The sequence below is a fragment of the Henckelia pumila genome, chromosome 2, assembly GCF_033568475.1.
Source record: "Henckelia pumila isolate YLH828 chromosome 2, ASM3356847v2, whole genome shotgun sequence".
Taxonomy (NCBI): domain Eukaryota; kingdom Viridiplantae; phylum Streptophyta; class Magnoliopsida; order Lamiales; family Gesneriaceae; genus Henckelia; species Henckelia pumila.
In genome coordinates, this window is record NC_133121.1 from 38195992 (window position 1) to 38223846 (window position 27855).

Here is a 27855-nt window from a genome sequence, read left to right on the forward strand (position 1 = left end):
AGTAAAAATAAATAAAGTTCAAATAATATTTTTATGTTAAAAAATTATATTATTATAAGTAGATGTATCAAGCATAATGTATACAAATAATACAAATTAACCGATGCATACAAATTTTTTTAATATTTAGTATGATTAAAATATTATAATTCCAATAAAAAAATTTTAATCATCAAATTTTCAAGAAAAGGAGCGCATGATCCCATTCCTGTCTTCTTCGAGGATTTTTTAAAATCCCGGAATTTAAATTCTAACTCTTATCCGACAAAACCTTCCTATATAACTGATCTGGTTTCGAGTTCACCCGGCAAGGAAAGTTGTTATTCCAATCGCAACCCACAATTTGTTCTTAGGGTGGGATGTGCCTTACTTAATTACCAGTTTTAATTTAAATCATATTAAACCAAAGATATGCAGAATACCTAAACAATGTTTTGAACTTAGGATAAATAGATGATTATTTAATAATCACTCAAACAAAATATAGTCTAGCTTTATGGTTACACTGATTTCAGCCAAAAACAAATAAAACGAAATGCCATGATACAAATTAATTAAGGACAATGGAATCAAAAACAAGAAACTAGCCAGCTAGAAAAATATATCAGCAACACGCATGCATGCCTCAGCCGGTGCCCCCAAGCACAGCCTTGAGTTTCTTCACCTGTGCATCATCAAGAAACGTCACCTTCTCCAAAATATCAGACGGCAACGAATTCCCAAACAGAGCAAAATCAGTGATCTGCAGGCCCGGTGCTTCGCTGCTAAAGCTTGCAAAAGCCACAGCGGTATTCCCACCTCCATTGATCTGAAAGTGCAGCAACCCTTGTGGGATAACCATGCTATCTCCCTTCTGAAGCTTAGCCACATACACTTGGTTTGCCGTGGAGATAAATCCACTCACCACGATTCCTTTGGTCACCAGCACAAGCTCTGCTGCACCAGGATGAGTATGCATGGGGATCACGCCTGCCGGGTCCAAGTCGAGGCGGAGCAAGGAGACTCCTTGACCATTAAGGCCGGGGAACTGAGCTGTAAATGCGGGTGAGACGGAGGCTTTGATGAGGGCTATTTTCGGACCAGGCTTCCTTAAACCAGTGAAAACGAAGTCAGATACTGTTGCATTAGCAGATGGTTTGCAAGTGTAACCTGACGGGGTTTCGGGGCCGCTCAAATCTGCTATGCAGAAGTCCTGCACCAAAGCATTAATGATTTGAGTCAGGGTAAAGACAGTGAAACAAAGAAAGATTAGTCTAAGCATTTTTTGGGTGTGATTGTTTAGCACTCGGAATTGGTTTATATAGAGTTTGGAGCATTCTTGATCATGTGTGGCTTTGACATCCGCAGGAAATTGGAAGGTAAAAGGTGAGCCACAAATTGGTTCAGTGGATGGATGGAAGAATAATGGCCATAGGCCCTTTTGAGTTTTAAGAAAGAAAAAAGACAGGAAAACCCTTTTTTTCATCCATAAATATTAATTATGCACCACGCAGTTAGGTCTATAGCTTGTCTCCGTCGTCATTATAAGGTCCACGACTTTGCTCCATCAAACATGAAAATTTATTAACATTTATTTATAAATAGAGAAGATGCATATATGCAATATAATTAAATTTCCCACCTTTTGAATCATACTCACATATCATCATTATAAAGTGAATGTACAATTTGAATTCATGAGTACTATATTTATGATTAATTTGGTATTGGCCCAACCGTTGTTTCCTAGAAAACATACATTTGTGTTGATCTTAGCTTCAAACACTTTGTGGAAAGGACAAATCTGTTTTAAGAACATTGTACTTTGTTTACATATATAGTTCTCTCTTTTTTCATTATTTTGTTTCTAAAAATTTATTTTGCTCGTTTATATTTCAGTTGCTGGTTGGATACTGTTCAACTTTACATTAAGCAAATTTAATTTGCTTGTTGGTCTTTAGTTTAATTTGCCTATATACAAGCTTTGTGAAGAGAGTGATTTTCATCAATTAAAGGAGAAACTTGAATAATATGTTATTGATTTACTTTGGTTTATTTTGATACTCGGAAAATTTTGTATAAAGTGGGATCATGTTATAATATTGTTTGTTTTATAAACTACCACATTTATTTCATGTATTTTGTATTTTTTTCATAAGCTGAGTTGAGGTGCTTCTAGGTAATCGCACAATTATTATAGAGGAAAATATTTTGAATGTTTTATTTAAAAAAACCTGCTACAAGAAGTGGTCGAGTGTCAATTTTGCAAGAAGGATTTTTTATTTGGGCCATGTATATATGCGTACAAATTCGGACAGCGGTAGGTCGATTGATTGTACAAACAGACAACAGTTGAGGGGCCATGATGAAAATTATATTGTATTGGGGTCCCCTAATTAAAGGCAGCTGAGTTGAGGTGCTTCTAGGTAATCGCACAATTATTATAGAGGACTTTGAATGTTTTTTTTAACCTGCTACAAGAGGTGGTCGTGTGTCACCATATGATCAAGATCCAAAACTGGATATAGCAGAGTATTTGAAGATTGAATATGGCGACTGCACTAAGCATTGTGATTGCATCATGATCGAAAGATTATCTCGACTAGTCAAAGAAGGACGACTGAATTAAGTACTATAAGAAGCCTGAAACTTATAAAGAATATTCAAGAAAATCATCCTCAGTCACTGGACAGTTTCTAAACTATCAGAGTCCTTCAGATTTGAATTATTACCATTTATGAAAAATAACAAAATAAACACTGTAGATGCCGCAATAGTGGTAGTGCACAAACTTTTACTATTTATCAGAATTTATCTCCAAGACTTACAACTCAAGGCAACGGGATTTTATTTTGAGGAACGGATGCTTTTCTAAGTATTTATGACCGTTGCAGATCAATTCCTATAAAAAAGCCTTGAAGATCAGTTGAAGAAGTCTCTCCACCTATTGTACATTCAAGCTATCAAATTTTCAGTTGTAAATTCAAAAATCACAAGTTCACATCAACTGAAATAATACACTTATTCAAGTTCATATTTGATCATTAAGGATCACTTTGTGCTAAGTTATTCGAGTTTTTTATTCATACTTGAAAAACCAGTCGAGGACTATATTATGTTGAGTGGTAGGAGTTTCAATCAAAAGAAGTGCCAAGTCCTTAAGTGAATTGAGGATGTAAAAAAAGTTGTATTACACAAATCTTCTAATGAATCCTTTCAAATGGAAGAAGGGGTGGCGTAGGAGTATTCATCTCCGAACATCTAGAAACATTTCTTGTGTCATTCTTATTTATGTTGAGTTTCTGCATTAGTGTTCAATCTATCAGTCGACTTCATTCCGCACATTATAATTGTTGGTTGATTGGCATAGCTAGACAGCAAACAAAGAAGCAAGTAGTTCAGTTGTGATCACGACTGAACTTAATTATCTGTAAAGTCGAAGAAAATTCAAAGTGGTGTATTCACCCCCACCTCCCTCTACACATACCAAACGATCATAACAATTGCACTTCTTGCAATCAATGGTAATCGAAGTCATGACCTTGATTCTGATACAAATTGGAGGATCAAGTGTTTGCCGTTTTACCAAAAGCTATAGTTTGTGGTAAAGATGTAATTCAAATCTTTTAAATCGCATAACAACCCATGTGTCATAGTTTGATTGCTCTAACCAGTAGAAACAATTATTGCATCCCAACACACTACTCGCGAGTGTAAGCTGTTTTGTCAATGTAGCAGTACCTACTCCAAAAAAGGTAAAAATATATAGGACAAAATATTATTGATTAATGCATTTTCATTAGAGATGCATTAAATAGTAGCGCGAATTGTTTTCTATGATGCATGCACCAGCAAAGCTTTTATGCTAGCTAGGTGGCAAACTACATATACTTCCAAAGACTGCTTTTTTCAGTAACCCCGAAAGCGAAGAGGGAGAGCTAATCAGCCATGCATATATATTTCATTGTGACCACCGCATGAATGGTTGCTTTTCACTCACTGGCTAGTGCTACCTCCTATTTGATAATACTAATTAGCAATTGTCTTTAAATGGAAATTGGAATAATTTTTATATTATTGCGTAATACTTGTTTGTTTATTTTTTAAGGAGAAACCAGACAAGACGAGAGGTTAGACGGACTTTTATTTGTCCATTATTTAGAGGAGACAAGAATTAGCCCTTTCAGAATGCATCGATATTGATTATTTTTATTATAGTAAAAAATAAGATAAATCATTTTTTTTAAAAAAAAGATAAATCTGAATTATCAGATGTTACTAGAGTACAAATATGTAAAAAAATTTGGGATTACACATTAAATGATTCCCTATAGATTCGGATCATTCCCGATTCAATCTATTAATTTATTTAGGGTAAATTGATTTTTTGTTCCTATATGTTTGTGTCTTTTCGATTTCGATTCTTTATATTTTTATATTTCAGTTTTTGTCCCCTATGTCTATCTTTGTTTTTTTTTTTTGAAAATTTTAGTCTTTTTTTCCGATGTGACGCTGACGTGACAAAAATATGACGCTGATGTGAAGCTGACGTGTGTACTGTCACATCAACATTTTCGACGAAAGAAGACTAAAATTGCCAAAAATCGAAACATACAAAATAAAAATTGAAATCTAAAACTATAAAGGACCAAAATCACAAAGTAACAAAATTATCGGACCAAAATTGCAATTTTTCCATTTATTTATGTGCCGATTTAGTACTTAAATTTTTAAAATTGGTCCGAGATATTCTTTGATGTTAATTTGACCGTCAATGTCAGCAAAAATAATTATGTGATTTTATTCAAAGCCTGTCCTCACCGTCCTTGAAGAAATTTTGTCCCTAATAATATCACTGTTAGTGTTGGATTTAATGGCAAAATTTAGCAAAACTAATTCAGTATGCGACTTTATTCCAAGTGTGGTTTCACAGTGGTTAAGGAAAATTTTCCCCTGTTATGTTGCTGCTTGATTTAATGGCGAATTCTTTGCAGGATACTCGAAAACAAAATAGAATTTGTGAAAATGAAATGTACATATAAATTCCCCAAAACAAGAGCACAAAGTTGGTTTTTGAAGAAAATTAAAAATAACTTGTAAGTTATATAGCATTTGTTTTTAAAGCTTTAGTCCTACCTCTATTTATATTTTTATATTCCATTCTATATTTATCTATATATATATTTAAAATTTTAGATAGTCTTATCACTCTCTATAAAAAATAACAAAAATCATTAATTTAAAAATAACAAAAAAATTGTCATGTTTATATAAATATTTCAATTGCATAAGAATAACAGTGGTATTTATCTATACTATATATCTTACTATATTATTAAAGTAAAGACCCTATAATTAACAAACTTTCAATTAATTGGTGAAGTTTGATTTGAAATTACCATTATCTCTTAACTTAATTTTCAATAAAACCAAATATATTGGGCAAAATAGTCATTTTATACAGTTTCCTCTTTTCTAGCCATTAAAAGCCACTTTGTGCCCTTTGATATTATTTTATTTACAAATATGACACTCACTTTATAAGATATATAAATTTTTTTGTGAATATTTGTTTAGGAAAACGTTAAATTTTTATTATTTTTTAATTTTACAATTTATTATTTATTGTTTTATTATTTTTTAATTTTACAATTTATTATTTATTGTCTTTTTTTAAAAACACGAAATGTACGAGCACGCAACTCGTGCAGCGGAATACTAGTATATTATAATAGTTCAACCCCTTAGACTAACCGATTTTTGTGTGTCAAAATCACACAAAAAATTCTTCCTATTTTACTCATAAATTTAACACACATCTCTTTTATGTTAGATCTTAAATGACTAAATTATCCCCTCTTTTCTCTAACAGTCTTATATCCTTTTATCTTTATCTCTTTTTTCAAATTTCATCATTTATCAATTCTTATGTTGATCGCTAATATATATTATAAAAAATTATGTAAAAGAATAACTACCAATTTATCAAGCACGTAAAAATCATGTGTCACGATCGCTAATATATACTCCGTCCGTCCCAATTATAGTGTCCACATTTTTTTTTTATTTGTTCCAAATATATAGTCATACACCATATTTAGTAATATTTTTTTACACTTTTTTACTAATATACCCCTATTAACTATACTTTGAAAATTGTGCAATCATTTTTTAATACATTAAATAGAGATAAAATAGGAAGTTTATATAAAATTTACTTTTCCAATAAATTTTTCTTAATTCGTGTGAAAACTAAAACAAGACAACATATATGGGACGGATGAGAACATGCACTTTTTCATTCGAATTTTTATGAATACACACTCATTAATCAATTCCAAAAATTGCATTTGTTTATTAAATAAAATTACTATGCATGGCACAATTTATTATTTTACTAATTTATAAAAAATAATACTAATCAAAACGAAGAAAGATTAGTCTTAACATTTCCTTTGATGCAAGTCCACGTACGTTTCTTATCATCTTTGTTTTTTTTTTTATTGCTGCCTCCGTCAGAATTTATTATCAAACTCCACCGTAAAATGTTAATAAGGGTAATATCAACAATAATTTATTCTAAAAAAAATTGCATTAGTATTGTAAATAATATGAAATAATTAAATATTAAGTCAGTGAAAAATTGAAAGGGTACGTACTCTATATTGTATATTGTAGTAAATACGATATATAGGAAAAATTGTTTTTTTTGGTTCTGTAAATTTGTAACTTTGCAATTTTAGTCATATATATATATATATATAAGAGTGGACGGATGTAATTACGATATATTGTAGTAAATACGATATAATTATATATACATAGTACATGGAAACAGATATATTTAAAGCTACATAATCATATGATGACTCCCAAGTGAATCTGAATTATTGAAACGAACGCATTAAAAAGAAATACACAAATTTCAGTCTAAAATCAATAAAAAAAAGTTTATAAAAATAAACAAAGTCTAAACAAAAGAAAAGAAATCCCATGGTACAATTAAGGACATATGAGTGCAATAATTTATTGAAATGGAACAAGCAAATTATCAGCATGGCTCTGCTCAGCCGGTGCCCCCGAGGGCGGCCTTGAGTTTCTTCACCTGTGCATCATCAAGAAACGTCACCTTCTCCAAAATATCAGACGGCAAAGAGTTCCCAAAGAGAGCAAAGTCAGTGATCTGCAGGCCCGGTGCTTCGCTGCTAAAGCTTGCAAAAGCCACAGCGGCATTCCCACCTCCATTGATCTGAAAGTGCAGCAGCCCTTGTGGGATAACCATGCTATCTCCCTTCTGAAGCTTAGCCACATACACTTGGTTTGCCGTGGAGATAAATCCACTCACCACGAATCCTTGTGTCACCAGCAGAAGCTCTGCTGCACCAGGGTGAGTATGCAGTGGGATCACTCCTTTCGGGTCAAAATCGAGGCGGAGAAGGGAGACGCCTTGGCCATTTAGGCCGGGGAATTGGGCTGTAAATGCCGGCGAGACGGAGGCTTTGATGAGGGCTATTTTCGGCCCCGGAACCCGTAAACCCGTGAAAACGAAGTCAGATGCTGTTGCATTAGCAGATGGTTTGCAAGTGTAACCTGACGGGGTTTCGGGGCCGCTCAAATCTGCTATGCAGAAGTCCTGCACCAAAGCATTAATGATTTGAGCCTGCAGGGTAAAGAGAGTGAAACAAAGAAAGATTAATCGTTGCATATTTTTTTGTGTAGTACTAATGAGTGTGAATGTATTTGGTGTAATTGTTTTGCACTGGGGCATTGGTTTATATAGAGTTTGGAGCACTCTTCATGTGTGGCTGTAATGTCAGCACGAAATCGGAAGGTAGAAGGAGAACCACAAATTGGTTCAGCGAACAAGAATGACGCTTACTGGATATTGGATTGGCCCTTTTGAGTTTTAATAAATAAAAAGGACGGGAAAACACTTTTTTTATTTATTTATTTATTATCCATAAATAACTTTTTAGATAGCTAATGTTCTCCGTCGACGTAAGGTCGACGAGTAGCTCCTTCAAACATGAAAATCAATTAACATTTATTTATAAATTAATGGAGAAGAACCATGCAATATCATTCAAATTAATTTGATTCGAGCGTTGAGAATCATTTTAAGATGTGATATATTTTCAATTAATATTAATTTTGGTTGAGATAAGATTTTTTAACTCTTTTGTTCATAACTACACTTGGGATATCAGTGGATTCCATTAACGCATAATGATCATATGTAGCAAGAGCTCTCTGATTAGAAGATATATACTGAGATTAATATTACCAACTTTTTATACCAACAATAATCACCAGCAAAACAAGAAAATTACAGTACCCTTCGCTGCAACTTACAATTTTTTCTGATTTAATTATGTGTTTCTTGGGTAGCATAGCTAGAATCGTGCATGTATTTGTAATCGTACTTATTCTTAAGAAGCAAAAGAAGTGGTCCAAAAGGGCACATGCAAATGGAGAAAGAAAGAGCAGAAGAAGACATAAAGACAGCTATAGAAAAGGGCAAGAAAGCTACGAATGATATCCGTTTTCTATCCTTCATTTCGTTCACTTCAATTCTGACCACTAAAACATGCTTCGTGGTCTTCAAAAGTATTGTATTTTTGGCTTACTCCACTGGTGCACTTCTTCTTCTCTTCTAAACAGTATTTCAATCTTTTCTCGGTATTAATATATATTATGTATATTTACATGAAATATTTTATCTAATAGGTCGACGACGTATATGATTAATTTAACTAAATCCAAACGTTATATATGAAACTCATGATCATTTATATATAACATTTGAATTGGGAAATCAGAGCACACAAATAAATAAATAAATATATATATATTGCTTCTGGTGGAGGTTTTCTTGGGGATGGGTTTATGTACGTCTGGCTGACTACTCAAAGCAGTGAATGCAATAAATTGCTTGGTGAGGCTAAGTTGAGATATCCTCGTTGAGCGGGCAAATATGTGTGTGTGTTTAAGTATATATATATATATATATGGGAGTGGATCCCCTACTGTGGCCTTGCCACAGTAGGGGATGCTGTGGTGTCAAAACGACACCACAGCACCTTTTTCCTTTTTTTTTTTTTTTTATTAATATATATATTTTGATTTTACTTTATTTGTTTTTTGTTTTCTTTTTTTTATCTTTTTTTAATACAGTTTAATTTTTTAAATTTTTTATATAGTCAATTTTTCTTGTATCAATTTTTTGTTATAATTTATACTTTTACAATATATAATATAATAATATACCAACGGATTAAATATATCAATATGGAAATATAAATAAATAATTATATGTTTTACTTCAAAAATAAATAAGTTTGGTAATCAAACAATTAGAAAAAAACTGAAATGCAAATGATAAAAAAAATCAAAATTTTTATATTAAAATATTTTCATTTCCTGTTATAATTTTTTTTAAAAAATAAATAGAAGAAGAAAATTGTGCAGTAGTACAAAAAATTATCAGTATAAAAATATAAATTATAACAAAAAAATTGCACAATAAAATTTGACAAAATAAAAATAAACTAGTATATATATAAATATATATATTTTTAAAAAATTATAATGTATTAAAAAATAAAAACAAAACAAAACAAAAAGTCATAAAGTGTAAAAAAAATAATTAAAATATATAAACTAAAAACAAAAAAAAAAAAAAAATAAACTAGTATATATATACTTTTATACTGATAATTTTTTAGCACTACTACACAATTTTCTTCTTTATATTATATATATATATATATATATTATTTAAAATTTAGTTTTTTAGACTTTTAGTTTTCATCTTTCTTTTATACCCTCTCAAAATTTTATTTTTTAAAATTTTTTTAGCTTATTTTTCATTTTTTTATTTCATTTTTTGGACTATTTTTTTTGGACATCGTTTCTCTTTCTCGTCTGGGAGGAAGACATAATTTGTATTTCATTTTTACTCATTTTTCACGTGTTTGATTATTCTTTTTTTTTTGAAATAATGTTTGATTATTCTTTTTTTTTCTTTTTCTATTCATTTTTAAAACAAATTACAATAGGGAATGAGAATATTTGAATATATAACATTAGATTTTTTTATCATTTAAATTTTATTTTTTTCTAATTTTTTGGTTACCAAACTTATTTATTTTTGGATTAAAACATATAATTATTTAATTTTGTTTTCATATTGACATATTTAATTAGTTGATGTATTATTATAATATATATTGTAAAAGGATAAATTATAATAAAAAAATTGATACAAAAAAATTGATAATATAAAAAAACTAAAAAAAATTAGACTGTATTAAAAAAAGGTAAAAAAAAGAAAACAAAAGACAAATAAAGTAAAATCAAAAAATATATATATATAAAATTTAAAAAAGAAAAAAGAAAAACCACAGCACCCCCTATTGTGGCAAGGGCCACAGTAGGGGATCCATTTCCCATATATATATATCGGCAAATTGTTGGAAGCTGAAAAGTCCTATATATATATATATATAATATTATTATAATAATATATGACGTAAAGTAAAATCTACTAAGATTGCGTTTACTTAGTGAGATGAGATTACATGTGGATAAATTATACTAGTACTATTAAAATGATTTTAAAGGATGCAGAATAATGATGAATAAACAGTAACATGTTTACTTTGAGTTATTAATTTTGGGATTGAAATAATGATTGCTGGATGAATTACAATTTTATCCTCCACCTATGATAAATAATCTTATGTTTACTTTGTATTCATAAAATTTGAATTGAATTATTGTTGAATGTTATTAAAAAATTTATTGACTCACATGTGAGACATTTTCATTTATCAAAATTATTGGGTATAAAAATATGTATTTTTTTTATAGCTAGATAAATTGATAAATTGAGAGATAAAAAAACTTCCTCCCATGAATGAGCACAAGTCAGATGTTATATGATACATAAATACAATTCAAAATATTTACTACATACATCATAATACAATAAACTATGTTATTCAAGAAACAAAATTAAATTTCTAGCCATAAATATGTTGGAAAACGCGGTTCTCAGATCAATCACGATTGATACCCGATGCAGCGGAAGTTTAAAAATTTTATTATGAAACAATTCCATAGTGTGGGTATCAACCGTTTAACGATTAAATTATAAGTGTGTGTAAAATTAAATAACAATTATTAATTTTACCTTCAATCTCGAAGCGAGATTATTGGACACCACACAGATTTCTCTGCGCTTCTTGTATCTCCCTGGAACTGATGAACAAGCTTTCCTTCAATCAGGTCCACGAATAGAGGTTTAATCCCTCTGATAGATTGCACTAGAAAATCTATCAGAAGTTTTCTACGAAGAGAATAAACGAATTTGATTCGCTATTCTAGACTGCAATTCAAAATCACAGACCGGAATTTCTCACGCAGAGAAGGGAGGGTGTTCGGCCACTTTGAGAGAGAGGAGGCTAGGGTTTTCGAAAAACCTGTCTCAAATTATGACCTGTTGTGTGTTATTTCTGTACTGCAATAACTTATTTATAATGCAGGCCACTAACACCTTAGGGCCCATTAGTCATAAGTTGAGGCCCGACAAGCAAAGCCCGCATGTTCAGAAATTAATATAAAATTCATCGTGACTCCGATTGATAAACCGATTTTACCAATGTGCACAGAAACCATTTCTGCACATTTTAAAGTCAAGATAAATTTTCCTGAATCCGAATTCAGTGGTTTCCAAAAATGTACATCCCCATGTCATTTTAGGAAATCCTACTCCCTTACTCTTATTTAAGAAGTCCAACTTCTTTATTCATTAAATTTAACTATCTCAACGGGGATTAAAACTCCATTACACTGTGTGACCCTCAATGGTTCAGGGATACAGCTAGCCGTGGGCTCACAACTCCTTGTGACTCGGAACAACACTTTCCGACTTGCCCAACGAATCATGGTAAAGCGCCTAGCAACATCGCCCCATGATTCCCTAGGTATCACTGATAGTGCCTACAAGAACCAGTAGATTTTGGTTAGCGTACAGTACGGTCCCTTCATCCATATATCCCGATCGAATCAACAACCATTGGTATATCGAGAGTCGCTCAAGATTCGATAACTATGCAATACATCTTGAAGATCAAATTAGTGACATCGCATGTGCTACTAAGAAACCATTTCTTAAATCACATTAAGTACTCTGGCCAGAGATTCGTCACACTAATATCTCCTCAGATCGCATAGGATATCCATACTCGCAAGTATGTGGTGAATCCTTGACAACAATGCATCGACTCCTATATGTGTTGTAACTGTACCCAATCCCGACACCTGATGACCCCCATAGAGTCGGTAAACGAGTCAAAGCACAGTACTAGCATATAGAGTCTCCATGATGTTTCAAGTAGTAAGGACTAATGGTGTACAACCAAAACCGCGGACTTAATCCACTCGATAAGTGATAACCACTTGGAAAGTCCGGATAGGGTAGTTCGATTATTCATCCTATGAATATCCATTTGCATGCTTCGAACATCTCCATGTTCCCTACCAATGAAACGTGGTACTCCGCATCGCAAATGCTAGTCTCAAACTCGAGCGATCCTTATCCTTATTCTCGGACGGCTCAATCGACTAGGAACAGTTTAGAATATACAGTGACTATAAGATGTATTTCATGACAGACATCCCCATGTTCTACCATATCTTACATACACTATAGTATATTCAAGGTCTTTATCAAAACAACAATAGTATATCATAATATAACAATATGAAGAAAGATAAAGTCATTGCCATTAATAAAAGTGTAAATTACATTAAACAAAAGATCGTTTGTACAAAGAGTCATCAAAGCCCATAGCCACAAGTTGGCTCGCTGGGCACCCACTCTTTCAATCTCCCACTTGCCCTATAGCCAACTAGTCATACTACGTAGACCCATTGCTTCGCGATGTTTGTCAAACAATGGTCCTGGCAATGGCTTAGTAAGCGGATCAGCGATATTGTCTGCAGAGGCCACTCGTTCGACAGTGATGTCTCCTCTTTCCACAATCTCCCGGATGATGTGGTATTTCCTCAGTACGTGTTTGGATCTTTGATGAGACCTTGGTTCCTTTGCTTGAGCAATGGCACCCGTGTTGTCACAGTACACCGGGACTGGACCAACAAATTCAGGAATGACGCCCAACTCTTGGACGAACTTCCTCATCCAAACGGCCTCTTTAGCAGCAGCTGATGCTGCAATGTATTCAGCCTCAGTGGTGGAATCCGCTGTGGTGTCCTGCTTGGAACTCTTCCAAGAGACAGCACCGCCATTGAGCATGAACACAAATCCAGAGGTTGACTTCGAGTCATCCACGTCACTTTGGAAGCTAGAGTCGGTATAGCCTTCCAATTTCAGATCTCGTCCTCCATATACCATGAACATATTCTTAGTCCTTCGTAAGTACTTAAGAATGTCCTTCACGGCTTTCCAATGCATTTGACCAGGATTAGCTTGATATCTGCTCGTGACACTCAGAGCAAATGCTACATCCGGTCTGGTAGATATCATCCCATACATGATACTACCTATAGCTGACGCATATGGTACATGTGTCATATTCTCTATCTCTGCATCAGTCTTGGGACACATAGACTTGGATAAAGAAACTTCATGACACATGGGTAGATGTCCTCTCTTGGACCCATCCATTGAAAACCGTTTCAATATGGTGTCGATGTAGGTTGATTGAGTGAGTCCTATCATTCTCTTAGATCTATCTCTATAGATCTGTATCCCAAGAATGTAGGATGCCTCACCCAAATCCTTCATCGAGAATCTACCTGATAACCATATCTTTGTTGACTGCAACATCCCTACATCATTCCCAATGAGTAGGATGTCATCAACATAAAGTACTAAGAATGTCACAGCATCCTTAACTACTTTCTTGTACACGCACGGTTCCTCCGGGTTCTTGATGAAACCAATATCTTTTATTGTTTCATCAAATTTCTGGTTCCAACTTCTTGATGCTTGTTTTAGACCATAAATTGATCTCTGAAGCTTGCATACCTTATGCTCGCTTCCCATGGATGTGAACCCCTCCGGCTGCTTCATATAGATTTCTTCCTTAATGTCTCCATTAAGAAAAGCAGTCTTCACATCCATTTGCCATATCTCATAGTCATACCATGCAGCTATGGCAATAAGGATTCTTATGGACTTGAACATTGCAACTGGTGAAAAGGTTTCATCATAGTCAACTCCTTGTCTTTGAGTGTAACCTTTCGCCACCAATCGCGCCTTGTAGGTCAATACCTTACCATCAGGCCCAAGCTTTCTCTTGTAGATCCATTTACACCCTATTGGAACAATTCCATCAGGAGGATCTACTAAAGACCAAACTTGGTTTGTATGCATTGAATCCAATTCAGACTGCATAGCTTCAAGCCATAAATTTGAATCCGCATCAGAAATTGCTTCCTTGAAGTTTCTTGGATCACATCCAATGTCGGGTTCATCTTGATCCCCTTCAAGAAGAAGACCATATCGAACAGGAGGTCTAGAAGTCCTCTCGGATCTTCTAGGTTCAGGCGTGTCCAGTAATGGTTCCTGAGGCGTAGGATCGTTATTTTGTATTTCGGGTTCGTCTCGAATTTCTTCGAGTTCCATCATCTCGCCTTTCTTATCCAATAAGAACTCCTTCTCCAAGAAGGTGGCATTCCTTGAAACAAACACCTTTGTTTCAGCAGGATAATAGAAATAATATCCGATTGAATTCTTCGGATACCCTACAAAATAACATAAGCTGGATCGACTATCCAACTTATCTCCCACTGTCCGCTTTACGTAAGCAGGACATCCCCAAATCCTCAAGTACGAATACTTAGGAGCTTTGCCATTCCATAACTCGTATGGTGTTTTGTCCACTGCTTTAGTGTGGACGTTGTTCAACAACAATACCGCCGTTTCAAGCGCATAGCCCCAAAACGAAGGTGGAAGCTCAGTGAAGCTCATCATGGATCGAACCATGTCCAACAAAGTTCGATTACGATGCTCCGATACACCATTCAGCTGTGGTGTCATAGGAGGAGTCCACTGAGAGAGAATCCCATTCTCTTTCAGATAGTCCAAAAACTCGGTACTCAAGTATTCTCCACCTCGATCCGATCTAAGTGCTTTAATACTTTTACCTAGCTTGTTTTCTACTTCAGCCTTGAATTCTTTGAACTTTTCAAATGCTTCAGACTTATATTTCATTAAATATAAATACCCATACCTTGAATAATCATCAGTAAAGGTAATGAAGTAGGTGTGGCCATATTGAGTCCCAACTCTAAATGGACCACAAACATCTGTATGGATCAAATCCAACAGATTTTGACTACGCTCAGGTTTCCCCTTAAAAGGAGATTTAGTCATTTTCCCTTTTAGGCAGGATTCACAAGTAGGTAGAGAGTTAATATCAGACATATCAAACATGCCCTCTCCCACTAGCTTGTTCATCCTCTTTGAGGAAATATGACCTAGTCTAGCGTGCCAAAGGTTTGCCGGGTTTTGACTATCGATTTTCCTTTTGTTTGTTGTCGCCGGTTTATCAATATAATTTATTGGAACGTCTTTTAGTTTTAAGTTGTATAGATCGTTTTCAAGTTGTCCATTTCCAATCAAACATTCATTCTTGTAAATATTGCAAATCCCATTCACAAAATTGCAAGAATAACCATCTCTATCTAGCATAGAAACAGAAATAATGTTTTTAATTAAATCCGGAACAAATAAAACATCTCTTAAAAATAACTTAAAACCGTTTTGCAAAATTAAACAAACATCTCCAATGGCTGTAGCTTCAACTCTGGAACCATTCCCGAGACTCAGCTGGGTCTCACCCATTCTAAGCCTGCGACTTCTTGTCATCACCTGCAAATCATTGCAAATGTGAGATCCACATCCGGTATCCAATACCCAAGAAGTAGTATTAAGTGAAATGTTTATTTCAATATAGAACATACCCTTTGCAGTTCCCAACTGCTCTAGATATTTCTTGCAGTTGCACTTCCAATGACCGGGCTTCTTGCAGTAATGGCAAACATCCTTGGATTTTCCATTGTTTGAAGCCTTTGTCTTGTGCTTCTTCTCGGGTTCGACTTTCTTGGGTGGGGCAGAACGTTTCTTACCCTTCGTACTTGGCCCCTTCTTAGCAGAAGATGAGGAGCCCACCAAGAAAGCTGGTTTATCCTTCTTTAGTGTGGATTCATATGTCACAAGCATATTGACCATCTCTTCAAGGGTGGCCTCTATCTTGTTCATATTAAAATTTACCACAAATCCGTCAAACGAAGAAGGAAGAGACAGAAGCAGTAAATCCACGTTGAGTTCATGCTCCAACACCAAATCAAGAGTTGCTAACTTCTGTATGAGCCAAATCACTCGTACCCCATGATCACGGACCGAAGTCCCTTCACGCATGCGACACGTCATTAGCTCCTTAACAGTAGCGAACCTTTCAGCCCTCGATTGAGCCCCAAAAAGTTCCTTGAGTTGAGCGTGAATGTCAGCAGCATTCATGGTATCCTCAAATCGCCTCTGGAGTTCATCAGACATCGAGGCTTGCATATAGCATTTGGTCTTGATGTCATGGTCCCACCATGCATCAAGTTTGGCCAATTCCTCCGGACTTACGTCAGCTGGTGCTTCCTTCGGAGGTGATTTCTCTAACACGTAGAGCATCTTCTCCGAAGTCAAGACAATCTTCAACTTCCGGAACCATTCCGTATAGTTTGCGCCAGTTAACTTGTTTTGTTCGAGGATCGAGAATAATGGATTACGCGAATTCATTGTATGAAATACTGAAAAGAAAAACAGACATATATCAATGATTGTTTAAGCAATTTACTAAGACATAAAATAGGCGAATTTAATTTTATGAATCTCACTCCCACTATTTTAACGATTTCACTACCCTCTAGTGTAAACGGGAAACTTTTTCCTTAGTGAGAACATGGAGTCCAATTGACAAACTTATGGTCCCGAATAATATCAGCCAACCATAATTCTCAAAAGGTAGAGCCCAATTGCTTCCAAAGCAACCCCCATGTTTTTACCTCATGTCCAATAAGGGCCCAATAATATGACGCCGTTTATAGTGACATGTCAAGATGACCCATCAATATTAAGTTGTGATGGACGGTCGCCATGTGGATCCCCCAATAATATGAGCCGATCCCATGGGAGTTCCACCCAACTTACAACATGTGTCGATCCAATGTACAGCTTTCCGACGGACGGGCCCCCCAATAATATGAGCCGGACCGTATCCGCGGGTAGCATCACATACATTGACCGTTGATGGAAGGTAGGAACATTTAAAAAAATTTAAATTTCCTTTATTTATCTTGATATCAATTTTAAATCATATTTAAAATGAGGGATTTTTAATTATAAAAAATTTGTCTCATCAATTTCAAATTATTGCATGCTTGCCGGATTCACGCAATTATGTCTAAAACATGCATACAATCATAATATCATATATTATATATAGGATGATCGATTCCATTTCTAATTGACTCGTGGTTGCCAATCACGAGTCTTAGTCCAATCCTAGGTAATATGCAGTATGCAATGCAATCCTATTACATTAGCTTCCAATTTACATTTCTTCGTCTTTATTGTCTGCTGGGCCCACCATCTTCAAATCTTGATCTCCCACTAAATCTAATGTATTTACAATAAATAGCAATGACAAGTAGGGGATACATTTTAGGGGTGGGAACGGGCCATAAACCAAGCCCACTTTTATTACATATGACATTCATATTGGGCCATAAACCAGGCCCATTAATAAAACCAACAACAATAAAACAAATGTAAATTCCTAACATACACCTACAAAATTGGTCATGGTAATCGATCATCCTTATCCAATAACATTTAATTCAAAATTAATTTATTGGATATCATGCATATGGCAATTTAAATTTAAACAGGATAAAATCATATTTTATTTATAAAATCATATTTTACATATAAAATCATATTTTACCTTTTATTAAATAAAATCATATTTTATCTACAGAATCTAATTTTATAGATAAAATCATATTTTACTTAATATATACATAAGATCAAATCTTATCATCAATTGTACCAAAAATAATTGATTTCAAAATTCAATTTAAGGATAAAATATTAAAATTTTCCAAAAATTCAAATTTATCCAAAAATCAATTTTAAAATTTTCGGACTCGAACAATTCGATCCGATGCCTCGTGAACCAATCAAAAACAATTTTTGACCGGACCAAAAATAAAATTTTTAACACATTAAAATTAATTTAAATAAAAATAATTTTTTTCCCGCGGGCCGCCCGGGACACTCCCGGGCCGGCCCGCACCCGTGGGTGCGGGCCGGGGCAGCCCGGCTGCCCCTTTAGGGCAGCGACAATCAATGCCCTGGCGGCGCCTGGCGCCGCCCCTGGGCGGCGCCGTGCGCCGCCCTGGGCAGCGCCTCGCGCTGCCCTGCGCAGCGCTCTGCGCTGGGCAGCGCCGAGCGCTACCCTGGCGGCGCTGAGCGCCGCCCCTGGGCGGCGACGTGCGCCGCCCGGGGCAGCGACCGTCGCTGCCCCACCGGGCAGCGATCCAATCGCTGCCCGGGTTTTGCCCGAAATTTTTTTTTTTTTATTTAAAATATTTATTTTGTTTTAAAAAACCAAGACTCAAAAATTTTTGTACAATCGATTAATTTAATCGTTTGATCTGAGCGACCTGACTTTGATACCACTGTTGGAAAACGCGGCTCTCAGATCAATCACGATTGATACCCGGTGCAGCGGAAGTTTAAAAATTTTATTATGGAACAATTCCATAGTGTGGGTATCAACCGTTTAACGATTAAATTATAAGTGTGTGTAAAATTAAATAACAATTATTAATTTTACCTTCAATCTCGAAGCGAGATTATTGGACACCACACAGATTTCTCTGCGCTTCTTGTATCTCCCTGGAACTGATGAACAAGCTTTCCTTCAATCAGGTCCACGAATAGAGGTTTAATCCCTCTGATAGATTGCACTAGAAAATCTATCAGAAAGTTTTCTACGAAGAGAATAAACGAATTTGATTCGCTATTCCAGACTGTAATTCAAAATCACAGACCGGAATTTCTCACGCAGAGAAGGGAGGGTGTTCGGCCACTTTGAGAGAGAGGAGGCTAGGGTTTTCGAAAAACCTGTCTCAAATTATGACCTGTTGTGTGTTATTTCTGTACTGCAATAACTTATTTATAATGCAGGCCACTAACACTTTAGGGCCCATTAGTCATAAGTTGAGGCCCGACAAGCAAAGCCCGCATGTTCAGAAATTAATATAAAATTCATCGTGACTCCGATTGATAAACCGATTTTACCAATGTGCACAGAAACCATTTCTGCACATTTTAAAGTCAAGATAAATTTTCCTGAATCCGAATTCAGTGGTTTCCAAAAATGTACATCCCCATGTCATTTTAGGAAATCCTACTCCCTTACTCTTATTTAAGAAGTCCAACTTCTTTATTCATTAAATTTAACTCTTTAAATTTAACTATCTCAACGGGGATTAAAACTCCATTACACTGTGTGACCCTCAATGGTTCAGGGATACAGCTAGCCGTGGGCTCACAACTCCTTGTGACTCGGAACAACACTTTCCGACTTGCCCAACGAATCATGGTAAAGCGCCTAGCAACATCGCCCCATGATTCCCTAGGTATCACTGATAGTGCCTACAAGAACCAGTAGATTTTGGTTAGCGTACAGTACGGTCCCTTCATCCATATATCCCGATCGAATCAACAACCATTGGTATATCGAGAGTCGCTCAAGATTCGATAACTATGCAATACATCTTGAAGATCAAATTAGTGACATCGCATGTGCTACTAAGAAACCATTTCTTAAATCACATTAAGTACTCTGGCCAGAGATTCGTCACACTAATATCTCCTCAGATCGCATAGGATATCCATACTCGCAAGTATGTGGTGAATCCTTGACAACAATGCATCGACTCCTATATGTGTTGTAACTGTACCCAATCCCGACACCTGATGACCCCCATAGAGTCGGTAAACGAGTCAAAGCACAGTACTAGCATATAGAGTCTCCATGATGTTTCAAGTAGTAAGGACTAATGGTGTACAACCAAAACCGCGGACTTAATCCACTCGATAAGTGATAACCACTTGGAAAGTCCGGATAGGGTAGTTCGATTATTCATCCTATGAATATCCATTTGCATGCTTCGAACATCTCCATGTTCCCTACCAATGAAACGTGGTACTCCGCATCGCAAATGCTAGTCTCAAACTCGAGCGATCCTTATCCTTATTCTCGGACGGCTCAATCGACTAGGAACAGTTTAGAATATACAGTGACTATAAGATGTATTTCATGACAGATATCCCCATGTTCTACCACATCTTACATACACTATAGTATATTCAAGGTCTTTATCAAAACAACAATAGTATATCATAATATAACAATATGAAGAAAGATAAAGTCATTGCCATTAATAAAAGTGTAAATTACATTAAACAAAAGATCGTTTGTACAAAGAGTCATCAAAGCCCATAGCCACAAGTTGGCTCACTGGGCACCCACTCTTTCAAAATACAGTAAGGTTGTATTTAATATTAAAACTTAAAATTGCATAAAGAAAATTTTAATTTAACAATTAAAACTTCTACAAGCATGAATATCTTCTAGATAAAAACAAACATAATATGTTATTGATATTCATAAACATAATCCAAAGATAGAGTTATAAAGTAGCATGAAAACAACATATCCAAAATAAGTAGCATGCAAAATATCAGATCCAAAATACTAGCTAGAGACACATTGTTTCACCATTATTTTAAGACAACAACATTATAATGAAAATGTCCTTGCATCATCAGGAAGTTTGAAAAAAGTTTCAACTCTTGTGGGTAATTAACCAGTTTTTTTGCCGCAAAAACCTCGGCCTCCATGGTCAACCATTCAAAACAATCTAATATCTGAAAGACATAATTAGTAGATTCGGTAGTGTCAAATGCATTCATCAAACATTTAGTAATTTCCCCAAGTCTAACATCGATATGCCTTTTCAAAAAATTGTTTCATTACTTCATTTAGATTTTTACTATCATCACTCTTCCTCTTTTTTTGATGTTTTTTGTTAGAGGACTCGCCAGAAATCTTTCTAGTTAATCTTGAATTCATATCATCTTCAATTTCTGAACATGGTATATCTTCGAGCCCTATATCAATATCATTCTCATTGCTTGTTTGAGTTTGATTTAAAAAATCTTGTACCGCATCAACAAATCCTTCAGCATTATGACCAGTGGTACGATATTTTCCAAATATCTCACACCAATCATATCATAAAATTGACATGACTTATTTCTCATAGTCAATGCATTAATTGGATCACTCTGCATAACATCACAAATTAGAAAATGACGTAATATAAAGAATTATAGGAAAGAATAACTACCATTACTCCTGATCATCAAGTGTACAAAACTATTCTCTTTATTTAATCAATAATTAAAATATCGCAAAAGAAATACAAAAAAACTGAATCAAATCAATAAAGTTATGTTGAAAAGATATGTTTTTGTTTTTTAGAGACTATATCAGTAAGATAATATCATCCGATATTTTTTCATCTATTTCTGTAGGCTTTATTCTACAGATTATAATGTTCTGTCAGTTTAGAGGCTGATTTCTTGCTCTTATATTTCCCTTCAATTTTTATAATCTAGCAATTCTCCCTAAGAAAAATAAGGTCAAATTATGTGTGGCTTACGTTTCTTTCATGGTATATATCTTAGCTGTAGGTTTATAATCTTCATGAACCAAACATTGTTTTATTTAACCTTTATGAGCACAGCAAAGGCAGACATGAAAATAATGCAGGAAAATAAGTGTGAAAAAAATAACAACATGGAATAGCAAAGTTTTATTTAACCTACCAATCATTGGTTTATTTAACCTATGTGGAATGTCATCAAGAGTTTTAAATTCACATCATGGATCATATATGGTCACGGGTTATAAAATAAAATAATAAATAGAGTATACCTTCACAAGTGATGTCCAATCATCATCTGGTCCATCTATCATCTTATCAGTGTCGTTCCAGCCTATTCCACTGGTTGAAAGTATACTGAACAAAGAACCATAATTATTTTTTCCAAACATGAATTTTGGATTTTATATGTGGCGTGCCATGTATATCCGTACCTGAAAAAACATTTTTCATTGAATCTTCAAGCACAATCAAGTAACCATTACGAAATCCATTTTCACTCTTCCATCCTTTATCCACAAGATCTTTCAACGCTAAAAGAAGTGCTTCCTCTTATTTTGTACTCCACATTTTCCTCCCCTTTTCATTTTTCTTACCCTTGATTACTTCACAAACAATCCAGGAATCTTCCATACCTATGAAATTTTCACATAAAAATAAATTTCGCATTGATAAAAAAAGTATCATAGGCTAGTAGTTCATTGGTGACATAATACATTCCAAAAAATAACACGGCAATTGAGAAAAAATGAATTTCATTCAAAGTTTTTAAAAGAACACAAACAACAAATTCCATGCCAATGAAATAAGTCATTGAACACCCCTCCACTCATGATACATTGTTGTGGCCATATTATCTCTCCATGTTTGCTATTGTGATGAGGACTCTACATGATCTATATAACCATCATGTTCATCTTCCTCGCTATTTATTATCTCTTCCTCAGTCAAATCCTCGAGTGGATTGATTGTCATTTCTGATCGTATGAAGTTATGTAGCAAAACACATGCCAAAATCATCCGATTTTGAACATTTATTCTATAAAAATAGGGACTTATTAATACAACCTATCGCTTATTTAGTAAACCAAATGTTCTTTCTATCACGTCCCACGCTGAGGCGTGTTTCATGGTGAAATACTCTTTGTAGTTCTGTGGTGATGATGCTCCATGTCCCCAAGATTTCAAATGATAACGAACTTTCTTATATGGTGTTAAAAAACCTTATGCATTAGCATACCTATTGTCGCAAAGATAGTAACATACCTATTAGAATGTCTAAACACATGCCAATAAATAAGAACGAGGGAAAATTAAAAATCAAATAATCATGAGTAGTTAGTATTTGTTAAATTAAATACCTTTAGGAACCTTAAACCATTTGGTCGACAAAGTGCATCATGTAACACCTTAGAATCAGCGGCTGAACCATCCCATCTTGGCAGAACATACAAAAATTTCATATCGTGATCACAAACACCTAACACATACATTAACAGACGTAATACCTATCCTTGTTCTATATTTAGCCTTCACATTTTCACGTACATGAACACGGATAAGCATTCCATCTAAAGAACCAAGACAACCCTAATATAATTTATAATTTGATTAATATAAAACTAGTGTGTGTGTGTGTGCGTGTGTGTATTGGGGATCAACTGTGTGTTTAGAAGGGGGGTGAATACACACTCTTTAAAATATTTGACTCTAATGCAATATGGTTGAGCAAATGTTAGTTCACTCAACCGATTTTCCTTTAAATTTCTAGAGATATAAGAGCTACTTAAAATAGTGCGTAAACAACTCTTACTAAACTAGATAATAATGATGAAATAGTGTAATGCAGTAGCGTAAGTAAGCAACGATATGTTTATGGATGTTCGGAGCTCAATCTCCTATGTCACCCCTTCTTCCTCACAGGAAGGATACATGTGAGACCTCGTTTCTAATCAACTAATATCAGACAACAAGCGATAAGTAATCAAGAACCCAATATATTTTTTTTTTTTAAAAGGAGGCTCGCGCGCCCGCGCTGACATCAGCGCGCCCGCGCCTACGCCCCGCAAATCCCAGCGCGCCCGCGCTCATACCTCGCAAAGAGGCCGCGCGCCCGCGCCGTCCCCTCGCCCAGAAAAGTTAAGGCACTGTAATAAACTCAATCAAAACCTAAACACTTGCATTAAGAGTATTTGATATTCCAATAACAATACAAGAAAGGTTTAGGGGAGAGCAACATTCAATTCGATAGCACCTACATCGTTTCTTGCTTACAAAACATATACGAGAAGTTCGAATGACTAAACATGATCGCAAAACATAACTAGGTTGACATGCTGATTCGACTTCTAAACGAGTCTCACTTCTATCTCTTGCTCTGGACGCTAACCAGGTCTATGCTGACTTGATCCTGCCCTTCCTGTTGCCAAGTACACATACAAAACAAAGCAACAGCCGGATAACCGGTGAGAATGATAATCCCAGTAAAAGCAACATATCAAGTAATGCAACAATAAACATGCTTCCAAGACAACAACAAAATCAATAACAACGTAATGAAATGCATGTCTTTAAACCGGGATATCAAATCTGATAACAAAGGATTGCTGCTGTGCTTTTGGGATCCCGAGGATGAGATCACGTGACGACTCACCGACTCTCCCAATCGAGGTGGTGCCACGTATCCCACTCCTCTAGACTTTGAGCAACTATAATGAGTATGCTAGCACTAGGCGCAATGACTACGTCCTAGGCCACTCGAATATAGCTCTCAAACGTCTAACAAAAGGCTGTTCTGCCCATCGAAACAATAGTGCTGGCTCAATATGAATGCATATGGAAACAAAAGGAACTTAGCCATATAATTCATTCAAATAATCAACAAAATACAGGTTCCATAAACTAGAACCAGTATCAATGCAATATGTGATTTCAAGGGAAACTCGAGAACCAACTGTCCCGAGTATACTATCCCGCTACAAAGATTGCTTTTACCTTTCAATGCCATAGATCCAACTCCGGACAAGCTACAACAAAAGATTGTATCAACAACTAGACAACCTAAACAACAAACAACAGTTCAAGGAAATCTCTTTACCGTTCTTCGTCCAACTCTCGACGAACAATGCTGCTAACACAGGGCTCGACACACTCCAACGAATCTGTACGAATACAAGAGTTGATCAACAACCACGATCATTCACAAGCCAAGGCTTCACTCAATACCAAAAACGATTCGAAAACCCAAAACTCAAACCGACGGCATAACGACTATAAACTGAACAAACCGGAAATGCAGACAGCAGTTCAATACTGATATAACCTCATATCAATGCCCAAAACAACAATAACAAAGCAAACCCATCAATCTCAAAATCCACATTTTCGAAAATGGCTTCCAAAAATCAAAACAAATCCAAACGTCGCTCTAATTCAAAACCGACAGATAATAAACGATCAGAACTCTGTCTAGAACAACATACTCGAATCTAGAACGATTCTAACAACATCCAAAAACTAGAATGTATCCGATCGTAGAAAAACTTACGATATAATGGAGCTCTCACTGCAGTGATCACTAATCTGCCTTCAGAAATAATTTCTAACGGACGGATCGACCGAAAACCAAGATTGGAAAAGCTTGAAAGGCGTTTCCCCAAGCTTCAATGGTGCTTCACGGTTTGGGGAGGAAGGTGAGTCTTCCCAATTAAAAATCTAAGTGTAGATAATATATAAAATCCACAATTTGCGTTTTAGTCCCTGAAAAATCCAATTTTTGCAAAAAGGACCCTGATCAAAATCAAGTCGGCTCTAGAACTCTGAAATCTCCGATTAACTCAAATAAACTCATTTAAGATAAAAACGGGGCATTACAATTCTCCCCCACTAAGAAGAGATTTCGTCCTCGAAATCCACAAGAACCATAACTCAAGATAGAATAAAGAACTAAAGACAGTAAGAAGAACTCACGTCATCCGAATAACTCCGGAAATCGCTGTCTCATGTCAGATTCTGTCTCCCAAGTCGCTTCCTCGACGCCGTGACGGCTCCACTGCACTTTCACCAACGGAATCAACTTGGTTCTGAGTTGCTTTTCTTTCCGATCAAGGATCTGAATCGGTCGTTCCAATTAGCTCAGGGTCTCGTCTAACTCGGCTTCGTCAGGCTGAAGGATATGAGAAATATCTGGTTGATAATTTCGCAGCATAGAGACGTGAAAATGTCGTGAATACCAGATAAAGACGGAGGAAGTGCAAGTCTGTAGGCAAGATCGCCTATCTTCTCGAGAATCTCGTACGAACCGATGAATCTCGGAGATAACTTTCCTCTCTTCCCAAATCTAACAGTGCCTCTGAAAGGTGAAATCTTCAGAAAGACTCGGTCTCCCTGATCAAAACTCAGAGGTCTACGCCTGACATTCGCATACTTCGCCTGTCTATCTTGAGCTGACTTCATTCTGGTCTGAATGATCTTAACCTGCTCTGCCATATCTCTAAGCATCTCCGGTCCCAAATCTGGTGACTCGGACAATTCATCCCAAAACAACGGAGATCGGTACTTCTTACCATACAAAGCCTCAAAAGGCTCCATACCGATGCTCGCTTGAAAGCTGTTGTTGTAAGAAAACTCGACAAGAGGCAAAGAATCCTGCCAACAAGTGCCAAAGTCTAGCACTACCACTCGCAGCATATCCTCTAACGTCTGGATAGTCCGCTCTGACTGTCATCGGTCTGAGGATGATAAGCTGTACTCAGATGCAATCGAGTACCAAGTGCCCCCTGAAGACTGTGCCAGAAGTGAGAAGTGAATCTAGGATCTCTGTCTGAAATGATCGACTTCGGCACACCATGCAGTCTCACAACATTGCTAACATACAACTCAGCCATCTGATCATGACGATACGTCATCTTGTACGGAATAAAACACGCAGACTTCGTCAATCGGTCGATCACTACCCAAATGGCATCGCATCCTCGAATGGATCGTGGTAGCTTCATGACGAAATCCATGGAAATTTGATCCCACTTCCATTCAGGAACAGATAGACTGTGCAACAGACCTCCTGGTCGCTTCCGTTCTGCTTTCACCTGCTGACAATTCAAACACCGATATACAAACCTTGCTACGTCGCTCTTCATTCCCTTCCACCAAAACTGAATCTTCAGATTGTTGTACATCTTAGGACCTCCAGGATGAATACTAAACCGACTGCAATGAGCCTCTCGAAGAATACGCTGCCTCAACTCTGAAATATCAGGCACAACAATACGGTTATTCACATACAGTACTTCATCTCTAACCTGGAATTCAGACTGATGCCCAGATCTGACTTTCTCTACTGAAACCTGAATGCTCGGCTCAGACTTCTGTGCTTCTCTGATTGCAACAAACAACTCCGGTTCGGCTTGAATAGCAAACACTCTAATAGTCTCCCTATCTGTTTCAAACTCTAAACCAGAAGTGCAACAATCATCGATCAACTGAGAAACACCAATAGTAGTAAGAGATAAAGAACATAGCTTTCGGCTCAAGGCATCTGCAACTGCATTCGACTTCCCCGAATAATACTTGATTTCACAGTCGAAATCCTTCAACATGTCTAACCATCTTCTCTGTCTCATATTCAGCTCTGCCTGTGAAAACAAGTACTTAAGGCTCTTATGGTCAGAAAAGATCTCGAAAGACTCACCATAAAGATAGTGACGCCAGATCTTCAGAGCAAAGACGATCGCAGCTAGTTCAAGATCATGAACCGGATAACGAGTCTCGTGCGGTTTCAGCTGTCTCGATGCATACGCTACCACATGCTTATGCTGCATAAGAACACAACCCAAGCCTCGGTTAGAAGCATCACAATAGACTGTGAAACCTCCAGTACCCTTTGGAATAGAAAGAATTGGAGCACTGGTCAGTCTCCTCTTCAGATCAACAAAGCTAGCCTCACAATCTGCAGTCCAGACAAAAGGCGCATTCTTCTGAGTCAGCTGGGTAATAGGCTTGGAAATAGACGAGAAACCCTCGATGAAACGACGGTAATAACCAGCTAAACCCATG

At 35.9% G+C, this 27855-nt stretch overlaps 2 protein-coding genes across 2 annotated transcripts; both read right to left on the bottom strand.

Annotated features, from left to right (window-relative positions):
* Positions 1-479: 479 nt before the first annotated feature.
* On the bottom strand, positions 480-1314 carry LOC140884002 (auxin-binding protein ABP19a-like). The gene has a single exon (XM_073290661.1). It carries the CDS (start codon positions 1259-1261, stop codon positions 626-628), a length of 636 nt encoding a protein of 211 aa, XP_073146762.1. The 5' UTR covers positions 1262-1314; the 3' UTR covers positions 480-625.
* A 5534-nt stretch (positions 1315-6848) lies between these two features.
* On the bottom strand, positions 6849-7714 carry LOC140883957 (auxin-binding protein ABP19a-like). The gene has a single exon (XM_073290585.1). The coding sequence runs from the start codon at positions 7682-7684 to the stop codon at positions 7046-7048; it is 639 nt and encodes a 212-aa protein (XP_073146686.1). The 5' UTR covers positions 7685-7714; the 3' UTR covers positions 6849-7045.
* Between the last annotated feature and the right edge of the window lie 20141 nt (positions 7715-27855).